At 40.9% G+C, this 14,152-nt stretch overlaps 1 protein-coding gene across 1 annotated transcript; it reads left to right on the top strand.

The window, feature by feature from the left end:
• The first annotated feature begins 501 nt into the window (after positions 1-501).
• LOC125988631 (SLIT and NTRK-like protein 5) lies at positions 502-6,170 on the top strand. The gene is made up of 2 exons (XM_049754063.2): positions 502-1,305; positions 2,455-6,170. Exon 2 carries the CDS (start codon positions 2,513-2,515, stop codon positions 5,138-5,140), a length of 2,628 nt encoding a protein of 875 aa, XP_049610020.1. The 5' UTR covers positions 502-1,305; positions 2,455-2,512; the 3' UTR covers positions 5,141-6,170.
• Positions 6,171-14,152: the final 7,982 nt, after the last annotated feature.

Raw genomic sequence — 14,152 nt, 5'->3', positions numbered from 1 at the left:
TAATAATAATAATAATAATAATAATAATAATAATAATAATAATAATAATAATTAAATGAACCTCAAATACAAGACTTTGAACTACGGGAGATTCGAAATTTGGACGTTTGAAGTATCAAATTGGATGGAGGCAAACTAGAGAATAAGCATACTTAACGTCATACAGTAAAAGAAAAGGTTCGAAGTGCGTTTCACACCTTCAACATCCTTGCAGTTAATTACCCCTGTGCTGGTCGCTGCAGTTCCTGTAAAAAGAAAATAATTTAACAGTACTTTGGTCAGTGAAATTAAAAGCAAGCTGGCCTCTACAAGCTGGGGGTATGGCTTAAAATGAAAAAGAAAACATTACATGAAAGCACGCACTTTTTTTTCCTTCGTCACTGTACCGCCCCCTACGGTTCGTCTGTGATACGCCCTCTCCTTAACTTTCTCCCTCCCTTCCCCAGTATCTCGCCTCCTCCTCCAACGCGTACCCCCTTATAGAGTATTGCATTAAATCGCTTTTCATTCCCTTGCCATGGCAGCCGTGCGAATTGGAGGATTTATGCCTTTAGTGCATGCAGCCACACGGCGGTAATTGTTCCTCGAAGCGTTTGGCGCTTTAGATGTTAATGAGCGCCACCAGTTTGCGCCATGCAACCAACCAATCAACCAACGTCAAGTTCCACTAGTTGCAACGTTTCCGATGAGCTGAAAGCCGCCAGAAGAAGAGGATTTGTGTATTCTTGCACGGACACATGCACTGAATTAGACACCGTATGCTTGGCGTGAGGGGGGAAAAGTGCACACCAAGACACGGGCTGGTGCACGCCGCAGCGCCAGTGGCAGCAGACGCGGAGGAAGGGAGGAGGGAGGGGGAGATTCGTGCTTCTCCCTACGTGCCCATGAATGAAAGTCACGGCGCTCGTCTCCTCTAATGTGGGATTACAGTGCATTATCTTCCGCTTTTCCTTCTTTTTTTTTTCCCCCTTCAAACAACATATTTTTTTCTATTTCGTGTCTCGCAACTTTGGCTCTGGGTTTCTTTGAAATGACACTGCTAAATTCATTTGCTGGAAGAAGACTGGAGCCAATATCGGCGCGCCAGCTGACTCGTCAATGAGACTGTGTTATGGAGCTAAACGCAGAGGAGACTTGAATCTTAAGGATTCTCCTACAGCCGACACCGGGGTGGTATACCAAAATATATGTTTGCATCAAGACCCGAGCCCGAAGAGGGGCCATGGGCGTGATGTATTTTTCATTTTAATTTTTTTTGTTGTTTTGTTATTGCGGGATGCGTTGGCGTTTACAGGCATCTGCACGGTAAGCGGATCTTCATTAACCCGAGACATACGCATTAGAATAAGGCTGAGCTATCCATGGTACTGAAATGGTTTTGGCGTCACTGAAGTTGATTTTTGTGTTAATATAGGTGTGCGCAGTAGAAATAATAGTCTCTGTGATATTACCGCGGTAGTTTTACGCATTGCAAATTACACACAGGAACAAAATGCACAAGAATGTGAAAATTCACCAGATCTAAAGTCCTCATCGACAGGGAGCACATAAATGCCAAGTGCATGTTGCTGGTGTATTAAAATGAGGCAGATTTTGGGATGTCTACAGCGCTGGCGTGAAAGCTTTTGTGGTCTTTTAAGGAGGGGAAGGGGTTGTTATGTGTGCGCATTTGTGTGTGCGTGCGTGTGTGTGCGTGTGTGCACGTGTGCGTGTGTGTGAGCGAGACAAGGGGAAAGAGAGAGCGAAACTATCAAGGCAAATTTCACATCGATAACATGATCAAAAAAATTAGCCCTTTTATAAAATACAGTGGCACCAAATATGTAATTTGCCTTTTGATTGACTTTTGTTTAATACCAAACGGCTGATGAGGTTTCCACCTGTTCTTTTTTTAAGATAGTCACCGCAGTCTTTTTGTTCATGGGAGCACAATTTATTTTATGTTGATACCGCCCACCCACTGATGTCGGTTATGTGGGATGAGTGATAAATCTTTTGGCGATGGGATGGGAAGGCTGCAGTGTTTGTTTGAAAAATCAAATAACGTACTATTTATATAATCAAAAATATCCATGTCTAGATGGATATTTGTTCTGACAAGAAGTCCTCTAGTAACCTATGACATTTTACTTGACGTGTCATCGTGTCCTTCTACCCGCTAGAGTTTTATAAAAAAGATTCACAATGTAACAACTTATTTACACGCTGCTTTTAGGTAATATACTCAGCATATTAAAATTGTGCAAATATGCTTTGTTTATCAGGGCACCCTCAGAATAAAATCGCATCCCTGCCTGCATAATTAGGTGGTGTTTGTAGGCCTGCTTAAATTTGCTTTTTCAAATGCTGTTCATCGATATGCATTCTGGGAACGCATTCTGAAACTTGTGTTTTGAACTGTGACATTTGTACATGTGTAAAAACAGCACCCATCCTTTTTCTTTCCTTCCCTAGATGACACCTCATATTGGCACCGCACTTGAGTGAGCTGGGGCACCTTCTCCCAGGAAACATGCATTTCTGGGCCCTGAATATAATCCTTGTGATTGCATCATCTCTGTGGCTGGTCGAGATGTATGACAATTACGGGGAGATCTGCCGCAACCTGTGCACATGTGACGAGAAGGAAAGCATCCTAACCGTCAGCTGCGAGAACCGAGGAATCATCAGAGTGACGGAGATCAGCCCGGTTCAATTCCCCGCTTACCACCTCCTGCTGACGGGGAACTTGCTGAAAAAACTGTCGGTCAATGATTTTATCAATTACACTGGAGTGACCATCCTGCACTTGGGGAACAATGACATCTCAGAAATTGAAACAGGTGCCTTCAACGGACTCCAGGGATTAAAGAGGTTGCACCTGAATAACAACAAAATTGACATTCTGAGAGATGACACGTTTGCAGGACTGGAAAGTTTGGAATATCTACAAATTGATTATAATTACATCAGCAACATTGAGCCCAACACCCTGAGCAAACTGCACCAACTGACAGTGATGATTCTGAATGACAACCTACTCTCTTTCCTGCCTCCCAATATATTTCGCAATGTCCCATTGACGCATTTGGACCTGCGGGGGAACCGGTTAAAGATGTTTCCATATGTTGGCCTCCTAGAGCACATGGACAAGGTTGTGGAATTACAGCTCGAAGAGAATCCATGGAACTGCTCATGCGAGCTGATCGCTCTCAAGGCCTGGCTGGAGAGTATTGCCTACACGGCTCTTGTGGGTGAAGTGGTCTGTGAGACACCCTTCAGGCTGCACGGGAGGGACCTGGATGAGGTGTCCAAGCAGGAACTATGCCCAAGGAGGCCCCAAGAGGACTCGGGAAGGCAAGCGCCCCCAAGCAGCACCAACGGATATTACCAGACCACACCGGCTGCTGCCACATCCTCAGCCACCTCATCTGCTGTCTTTAGGTCCTCTTCCAGACCTACCAAGGGCACACGACAATTTAATCGAACTAGGTTAAAGCCCACTTCACGACTCCCAGGCGGTAGCCCTTACAACTATGGCCCCATCATTGCTTTTCAGACCAAATCGCCTGTGCCTTTGGACTGCCCCACTGCTTGCACGTGCAACCTGCAGATATCCGAAATTGGATTGAATGTAAATTGCCAAGAGAGAAAGATCGAAAACATCTCTGACCTAAAGCCCAAGCCATACAATCCGAAAAAGATGTATCTGACGGGAAATTATATTCCCGTGGTACGAAGATCAGATTTTATCGACGCCGTTGGATTGGATTTGCTTCACCTGGGAAACAACAGAATAACCGTGATCCATGACAGGGCTTTTGGGGATTTAACAAATCTGCGTAGGCTGTATTTAAATGGTAATCTCATGGACAGGCTCACAGGGGAAATGTTTTTTGGGTTGCAGAATTTGCAATATCTTTATTTAGAGTACAATAAAATCAAGGAGGTTGACTCTGGCACATTTCGCTACCTTACCAATCTCCAGCTGCTATTTCTCAATAATAACCTCCTGAAAACATTACCGGTGGGCATTTTTTCCAGCCTCTCCTTGTCTCGACTGAATTTGCGCAACAACCAGTTTCAAAACCTGCCTGTAAGCGGTGTGTTGGATCAGCTCAAGCTACTGGTGCAGATAGATCTTTTCGAAAACCCCTGGGACTGCTCCTGTGATTTAGTGGGTATGAAGATGTGGCTTGAGCAGCTCAGTGCAGGTACAGTGGTCAACGAGATCGTGTGCGAGACACCCAAACGTCACACAAAAATGGACCTTCGCTCGATCTCATCGGAGCAGCTGTGCCCTGACAACTCTGATACCTATGTCTCACCAACCCCCCCTACCGAGGAGCCATTAGACGACCGGGCCATCCTCACAGATGCCCCACACAAGTTCAACTCCTCTAGCAGCACTGTACCCCTGTCAGTCCTAATCTTGAGCCTCTTGCTTGTCTTCATAATGTCAGTCTTTGTGGCAGCAGGCTTATTTGTTGTGGTGATGAAGAAGCGCAAAAAATCCCAGAGCGACCGCACCAGCACCAACAACTCTGATGTTAGCTCCTTCAACTTGCAGTACAGCCTCTACAGCAACCGTTCTGGCACCAAAGTGAAGGCACCGGCTGGTCACGTTTATGAGTACATTCCACATCCGATGGGTCACATGTGCAAAAACCCCATTTACAGATCAAGGGAAGGAAATGCAGTGGAGGATTACCGTGACCTTCACGAGCTCAAGGTGACTTACAGAAGTACCCCAGACGATGAGAGGAATCGCAGCATGATGAGGAGCCCTGCGTTCAGCGTGAGCACCATTGAACCAATGGACAACCCCTCTCCAGTCCAGGATGCAGACCATTTCTTTAGAGGCATCCTTGAGGCTGATAAGCAGTCCCCTCATCAGTCCATCCCATCCCTTCCAGTTGCGGGAAATGTAGAGTACAAATACACAGGCCCAGTGTCATATACCTACAACCCAAATTTTGATGTCAGGCGTCAGTTCTTGCACCCAGACAGGATAAGAGAAACGGTGCTCTACGGCACGTCACCCAGTACTGTTTATGTGGAACCCAACAGAAATGAATACTTGGAGCTAAAAGCAAAACTGCAGTCTGAGCCTGATTACCTCGAAGTTCTTGAGAAACAGACCACCTTCAGCCAGTTCTGAGCCACAGAGTCATTCATGCAATGGAGCATTTTGTCCCATTTCAACCCTTCGGGAAATTCAGTTTCTTGGGTGCCTTGGCGCAAACAAGGACAAGCAGGAGAAAAGTGGATGAGTCCTGCGGGGCGTGCCGAACAATCTACTTATTTGTGCAACGTGACATTACAAAAACGGGGGATGAACACAATTGCCAACTAATGATGCAAATTTTATTTTTATATAGCAATGATTACAAATTTGAAGTGTATAAGTATGTCCAGCTTCAAATTCAGGAATATAACCGTGCATAGGGTATATTGTCAGAGTCAGAAAAGAAAAAAAAATGTTGATACAATCACCCCTGGACAAAACAACAATAACAGAAAACAAGCATACAAACAAAAACACTGTACAGCAGATGATAAAACTGTGTAGGATTATTTCCTGCTGTAGTCTGTAAGTAAGTATTTATTGATATAACCTGCCATGTCTTTTCAATATCAAACTTTTGATTCAACATCAACATTACCTGTGTCATCATACAGCACAGTTTTCTGGAGAATGAAAAAAAAAAAAAAAAAAGAAGCTTTTGTTTTATAGTTTCATTTCCTGTAGCTTGGCAATGTAAAGTGGCTTTCTAGTTTTTGAGGGAACTGGCACACCCCGAAGATACATGAAAAAAAAAATGAAAAAAAGACTGTGCCAATTGATGAGGATGAGGGGAAAAGTGTCTTTGTATGCTTTCAGTACTTTTGGGGAATCGGAAGGCAAGTTCATAAGCTCTCATATGAAAGATTATTATATTAAAATAAATTGGGGTATTGATTCTTAATATATAGATTTATCGAAACAAAACATCTTAAATGATATTTGAAGTTTTGATTTTGTTGTGTAATGTTGCTATTTTAATCTATGTAACACCTATTTTTATACAAGCATTGGCAGAATCTCTATCCCTTATTGAGTCTATGTTTTGGATTGCTTTGCACTTCTTGCACTATATTGACCAAACTATGTTGTTGTCATCAAATAAACATGATGTCGGTTCTCATGATATGTGTGGCGCAAGGCTGTCGGTGGGTTGAACTGGGCATTTTTGAAAAGGTAGTTACCAAAAGGGCCACATGTATTATGAAACTATGGACTCCATGGTAACAATTTGCACCTTGTCCAGGTAGTCAAAAGGGTTCAGGAATGTTTCCAAGCTGAAAGGACAACTACCAAGGTTACAAAATAAGTACTTTGAGGAATATACAGAGGGTTGCAAAAGTCGGTATGCAGTAGTACCACATTGATGAAATTAGTGACATATGATGAATATATTTTTTTTACTTATTTTTTTAATGGAATTGATTTTTCTGTATGATAAAATGAAAAGTGAATTGAAAGTATTTCTCTTTTGCACCCTACTTGTATTTCCTGTGACAGACAAGTGTACCCCTACAGTTCCAGACTGGAACATTGCTCTTGATATAAATACTGCCATTGTCAAGAGTGAAACTGGAGTGAGTCCCAAACTACTTTCAATAATCAAATAATTCAATAGCCCTTTTAAAATGGACCTTGACTATGTTGTGGATGTGGGACGATTCCAGTTAGTAAATTCAATGTCAAGATTAGCACTCAAGAGCATAGCAAGTTAATCAGAGTGGAAGTAAGATTTTTTTTAAATTATTATTATTATTATAATAGTAGTATTATTCTTATTCTGCCTGCCTCTGGATTCAAAGAAGGCTGCTTTTACAGCTAATTGGATTCAATGTGTAAAGGTCCTGAGCGTGTTTTTTGGAAATGAACTGTTTAAGTAGTTGACCTACTTAAATTCACAATGTAAGAAGGTTTATTGAAAATCAGCATGCAGATATGACGAGCAGAAATGATTTGAATCCTCTCGGCTATTTCTTTGAATGTCAGGTTTTCTTTGTTTCAACATGGTCACCTTTGTGTAGCAAATTAGACGCCATCTTTTCATGAAAAGCCCGAAGAGAGCAGAAGGCACCATTTGGAAGATGAGGAGTCCTGGAACTGAATGCAACTGTGGACATGTCACAGACGTGTAGCAGAGGCAATGACTCATAGCCAGGATGTTTGTGTGTGTGTGTGTGTGTGTGTGTGTGCGCGTGTGCGTGTGTGCGTGTGTTTGTGTGTGTGCGCGCGCGTGTGCATGCGCGTGTGTGTGGGTGTGTGTATGAATGTGCTTGTCTCCATATGCATATTTTGGCCTTGCAATAATTTTGCCTGACAGATTCTGACGTAGAAGCACTTTGGTTTATTATACTATATATGCACACTTTTTTCTGCTAAAGTGGCCAATCGTTGAGGAAAAAAATGGATGCTGTTCAATAGGTTTTCGGGGTGAAAGCTTGTTAAGATTCGACAATCACAGAATTTTGAAGAGGATGCAATGCAAAAAGGAAACAAAATTTGACGGAATCTGTGAGTGTGTGCAAGTATGTGCCAGCCTGAAAGCCAAGTTTCATCACCGTTATGAGCAAGTGACCTGTCCACTGTTGTATGGACTCACAAAAACGTGCATATGTGTTTGTGTACGTGTGTGCCTGTGCATACATGCATGCGTGTGTGGAGTCCTGCCAGTTAAAATAATGCTTTTAATCAGCCAATAGGCTTTTTAGGGTCTTAGCATAAATGTCGGCACAAAAGGCTGTTTAATGATCCCCTTCCATTAATCTCTTGAAAGCTTTGAGTGTGTTTGCCGTTTTGTTGTGCTGCTCTCCAATGTAGTCAGTGGTTTGAACAGTTTTATACACAATTACTAATGAGTGAGACTTATATGAAAAACACATAATCCCCTTGAAGAAAAAAAAACGCTTGAGGTGAAATTTGTGAACGTGATGCCTCATGCAAAGTAAGAGGTCTGTCATGCAAAGTGTGCCTGCTGCATGTGCCAGTGCAAGCTAAGATACCTCTTCAAGACAACAGTGGAATAATAGAAAACACTTGTTGTGACTCTTGAAATCACAATAAGTGTGAGCAAACATTTTTAACGTAATCATACTTTACATTTTGGAACCATACCACTCAAGCCGTGTTGGCTTGGGTGCTTGAACTCCAGCCATCTCGCGACATGGCAAAAATACCAGGCTAATTGAAAATTTAAATTGTTTGGCAGATACATGTGTTCATTGTAAATGTGTGATGCAGCACACGTACATACGGCTAAATTTGCTGCCTGAGGTGCTTCTAAGCAGTAGGACTGAAGAAACCATAGTATGTGTGTGTGTGCGTGTGCGTGCGTGTGTGTTTGTTGTGTGAGTGTGTTCACCTTAAATATTACATTAGTAATCCAGTTGAACCTTGTCAAAACCAACTCAAAATGCATTTGAGGCTATTTGTACTCTATACTGCAAGTATTTTCTGCCCACTCCTGATTGTATATATATATATATATATATATATATATATATATATATTTTGCTCTCGATTTACACTGATTTTGAGTGACCCAAATACTATTTCACAGTGCTTTGATAATACAACAATACAACTTTTCAAAACATATCACATTTCTTTTTAGTTTGGTTTGGATTGACTTTGCCCTTTGAGTTTATATATCATTTATGTATTTACTGTTCTTTGCTTACCCAAGCTTTCACCATATTTTTTTTTTCTTTGGCAGACATAGGTATATTGGTGTATACTGGTCAATGACGAATTAGGCTTTTAAAAAACATATTTTTAGACCCAATTCTTTGACAATTTTCTCTCTCTCTCTCATTCTCTCTTTCTGCCCCCCCCCCCCCCCACTCTCCGTATTTTAAATATAACACATGCTTCCAAAAATAAATACATTTGTAATCTTCATTTTAAAATCATTTGGCAAGTATCCCTGAGGGTTTTTACATGACTGTACATCACATTAATATTTTATCACTGCCTTTTTTTCCTTCTCAATAATGTAAGATAAGATTTTTTGCATTTGGTATGTCACGTTTTAAGGATTGTTAACAACCATTCTTTTTAAAGACAGGAACATAATTATGCAACTATAAAAACAATATATTGCCTACAATATCTATGCAATTAAATTAAGGAGTAATGTGGTCACTTTACCCTATCTTTTATTGCTTTAATTTGGTTGCACCATGAGACAAATATTGGATTTACCACCTGACAACAGTAAATGTTAAAGATGCATTTTCATTTCCAAAAGTAAATTTTTTATTGCAATATAACTTAATGGAATATTTTATTCAGCATTCTTTATTGAAATTCTCTTAGCGGCTCAAGCATCATTCACTGACTTGTTTTGTAACAAACAGAACATCTTTCTTGGATAAAAAGAATTTCCTTACCGTTGTAAATTACAAAAATTTGTAGCCACTTGAACATCGTCTTTTCACCAAACTGCCACGTGAAGCTAATGCAAACTTCCTCTCCAACAACCTGTGAGATCTGGCCCACACATGGCGGTCCATCAAAGGTCACAATGACTTGCTTCTTAAATCTTGAGGAGTCTGCTCCTTGATTTGGACTCAAGCAATCCTCAATGGTGGCCATCAAAGCTACTTTTGAAGGATCAAGGTCTGCCTTATTTCCATCACTCATGGCTCTAAGACCTTTGAATAAGAGTTTGAGAAGATGATGATTGAAGACACTCCATTTGCATGACGTGAGGAATACTGCGATGTGGACTGCAGGTGCCCAGTAAATATTTCCCGATGGTAATCAATAACGGCATAATTCCTAAGCTTTTTTTAGTCTACTAAATTTGTGATTGAATCTAATGTCGGGGTGATGTTGTTTTGAGGTCAATGCGCAACTTTATATGATGGCAATACATTGGGTATGGGTAAGGGGAGCAGTCATTTCGGAGAAGCAAGGATTTCTCCTACTTATGTTTACCCTGCAGCTGGATCATTGTTAATGCATGCCTTGTGTCTGTGTGCTGGTTCAGATTCTTCTATATTTGATAGTGGCATCTAAAAAGTACAAATTGTCACTTAGATTGTGTGTAATGCCTTTAAAATTACATTGACTAAACACTGTACACGTTTCATGGATACTCTTAGAGTTTTGAACAGTTTATGATACTTCTCGTGCTGAGTGGTTGCACAGCTTGACTACTACAGCTAATCTTAAATTAATCAGGTTCCTATTTGGATATTAGCATCAGCTTCTTTCCTTGTCATAAAGTTCAAAAAGAAATAGTCTCAAGATATATATAGAGTTTTATATTGGTTGTATCACCTGAAATTCTGATTATTTGTCTTAAATCAGTATTTGAGTGAGATTTAAAAAAAAAACCAATTAGCTTATATTTAAAAAAAAAACATTGATCTTAGTCCCGGCAGCACGGTGAAGTGCTTGTTCGCATGTCTGCCTCACAGTTCAGCGGGTACATGTTCGATTCTACCTCCGGCCCTCCCTGTGTGGAGTTTGCGTGCGCTCCCTGTGCCTGTGTGGGTTTTCGCCGGGCACTCTGGCTTCCTCCCACATTCAAAAAACATGGATGGTAAGCTGATTGAGCAGTCCAAATTGCCCGTAGGTGTGAGTGCGAGTGTAGATGGTTGGTCGTCTCTGTGTGCCCTGCGATTGGTTGGCAACCGGTTCAGGGTGTCCCCCGCCTACTGCCCGATGTTTGCTGGGATAGGCTCCAGCACGCCTGTGATACCCGTGGGGACAAGCAGTCCAGAAAATGGATGCATGGATGAGCTTAGTCCCAAGCGTCACCAGCTGAAGCAACATTCTGTTTACAGCTCTTGTCTCTTTACCAATGTTATTGTTTAATTGTTTTGTGGCACCCGTTCCTCAGACAGTAGAGCGGGTCGTTTAGAAAACGGAGGGTCGGTGGTTCAAACCGGGCTCTGAGCCACGCGTCATTGTGTCCTTGGGCAAGACACTTCACACATCTTCCCTCAGAGACGACAGATAAAATTGTCCCCTTGGCTAAATCTGGTGCATCTACAGAAATGTTCACCAATGTCCCTGTCAAATAAACTAAACAATGGACTGACACAAAAAATATACATATCATATCATTGACCAATATGTACTCAAATGTATTTTATCGTTACATGTGTATGGCTTCCAGCATGTGAGAACATGGTATTTTGCATAGGCCAACATACATTACAGGCTTGTGGCAGATGTTTTCTTTTTCCTGCGAACATTAACGTCATGCGCAAATGAATTGAGTTACGTGAGACAAAAGAATGAGGTCACTTAAACCATGGAGTGTAAATCCTGGCTTAAAGACATTACCATTGTTAATTTACCTCCTTGTGATGCTAAATGGCGCTTGTAAAGTCTTCTAGCATGGCAGACATATGTATGCATGATAATTAAGTTAATAGTGGTCTCAATGGACACACAGGGGAGGTGGACACATTCCATATGCTTCAGTGTCTGCCCACCAAACGCTTGCCATCATGATCTGAGCAATTGAGTTCAATGCGATGTGTGTAATTGAGAGGGCAGGGATGGCATCTGACAGGCTCCAATGGCTCCCATGATTACTTTAATCAAAGTGGTTAATGGAAATCCTTCAGGCATGCAGAAATGCGCAAATGTTCATCCGCACTCAACCGACTTGCAACGGCAGTGAAGAGAGGGAAACGCCGCAGTTCTCAACTCACACTGCCAAATATAGCTAGCGGTGACTTTTAATGTTTCATTTTTCGGTCAAACAATGAGCAATAGACAACTTGGGCTCATAACCCGAGGCTCGGCTGTATTATGGTATGGTAATGACTTATTTTGCAAACAATATTGAAGATCACGAGGGACTTGCACTTACAGAATTCAGAGGAAAATTTGGTATCAAATATCTTTCAATGTTTTGTTGTAAATAAAAATAACTGCACTTTGAAATTATGGCCAAATATGGCATTTTTGGGCCAACATTTTGTCTTTTCAATTCAAGCATGTATCCATGAGTTGTCCGGTTCTGAACATAATACAGAATCCATACCTTCCCTTCTAAATTTTAAATTAAATCAAAATAAGTCTAACTCTCTCCCACACTGACCGACGAGTTATTTATCACTTATGTGTGTCAGTCTTCTCAAGGAATCTGTCCAATCACTTACATAGAAATATCTATACATCTTTTAATTAACTTGACATTTTTACAATAAACCTATTTTCTAACATTATTCACAACATAAGGAATCTAAACATTTGTTTCTTTGAGGCTCGCTTTGATGCAGAACAAAGCTATGCAGCCTACACAGTATGTTATCCAAGCAGCTAATGCGAAAGATTCCATACTAACTTGGATCTTTATGCTATCGACATGTCTGTTGGATACATTTGTGTGTCACGTCATCCCTTTTTTTTTATTTCAGTTTTCACCGAGCTCGCACCAAACTCAGCACCCCACATTTCCATGGTGACGATCTGCGCACTACAGGCTGTGTGAGAGAGACTGCTTTTCGAGTAGAATTTTGAATTCAGTGTGTCACCTATTATTTGCCCTACAGGTTCATTCAATTTTTGTCAGAAAGAAGATACGCGCTCTTGTCGAAGCCAGCATACAATTAGATGCTCTGTTATTATTGGCAGAATGGGCCTCTGTCGAGGATTTTGATGGCTTTGCAGATGCCTTACAAAGACTTGTAGGTGGGTGGCCTGCGAGGCGGGTGGGGCTGATGCCACTCAGGCTTTAGCAGGCCTTCTATTTACTGTATTCCGCTCATTTTCTCTCTCTTCTTCCGTGAATGTGCATGACTTCTCACCTGCCCCCATTTTGTTTCTATCTGTTTGTTTCAAAGTTCCGCAGTGGTTGTGAGTCAGATCATGAGATGAAGTGAGACGTACTGCTTGGGCTGGGTGAGAAATTATTCTCTGCGGTGCCCCTCCCCCATTATACACGCTGGCACAATAATGAACATCTTTGTGTAAATGTGAGACCAAATATAGTAAAGAGTGTCTGATTTAAATTCAATTGATTACACAAGCAAATTAATTTCTACCATATTTACATATTGTTCTTTTTTTTCTTTTTACTGCACTCTCTTGTCTCTTTCCACTCTTCCTACAGGAGCTGTTATGATTTCATTTTCTGCAGCATGTTATAAATCAGAGCAATCAACCGATCCCCCAAACAAATTTAAAACCAAACACATAAATATAAATACTAAAAATCAAAAGGCAACGGGAATGCTAAACAGTATGCAATTGTTCTAATTTGCCATGCTCAAGTGTGATAACAGAAGGAATTAGCAGCAAATGAAACCTCAAGAGATTCCAAACTCATCTAACTGTCAAGACATGATTATAGACTCCACGTGTGGGATGTCACGGGAGTATACGCTTATTGAATTATGCCCAAATTAAACCATTAGCGGGGTGGAATTAATCTAACCAACTGCAATGTGACACGTGGCCGTGGTTTAATTTTTATCACAGGTTATTATTAGTGTTATTATTGTAGTTCACCGTAGATTTACAATGGGAAATCCATCACATTCTTTTTTTTTTCTGTTTCATTATTGTTTCAGTTGGTTCATAAAGTACAGTCCACTGTCACGTCATAGATTAAAACCAATCTATTTAGATATCTCATTAAAAATGAGTGTATTGGTTGTATAACTGAGTTCCACTTCACGTTGCACTGTCCTGGCCGCTCAGTCGAAAACAAGCACCTGCATGCATTATGCACCTAAATGAGTCACTGCAAACCAAGAACAGAACATCCCAGATGATAATAAAAATCGATTATCTTTTTTCCCAATTTCATTCTTTCAAACTTTCAGTGGCAGATGTTCAACCAAATGTAATGTTAGAGTAAACCCTGCAATTCATTAGGTAATAAGTATGTACTCATTTGACCTTAAAATTAAAGTTTTGATTTGATTGTACTTGTACACTGGTTGAAAAAAGCAGAATACATACGCTGTTGCTATGGTGACCCCAGAGCAGCCACTTGAGTCAAAGATATAGGTGGATCAACCTGGCAAATCTTTTACCTCAGACCTAAATAACGAGAAAAGCTTTACTTCAGGATTGCATAGTACAAACAAATGAGTTGGTGGTTGCTTCTTAATTAAAGGTGTGACTCTTGCGTTAAAGTAC

This window comes from Syngnathus scovelli, chromosome 2, assembly GCF_024217435.2.
Source record: "Syngnathus scovelli strain Florida chromosome 2, RoL_Ssco_1.2, whole genome shotgun sequence".
Lineage (NCBI taxonomy): Eukaryota > Metazoa > Chordata > Actinopteri > Syngnathiformes > Syngnathidae > Syngnathus > Syngnathus scovelli.
This window is presented reverse-complemented; position numbering and strand designations above follow the sequence as displayed.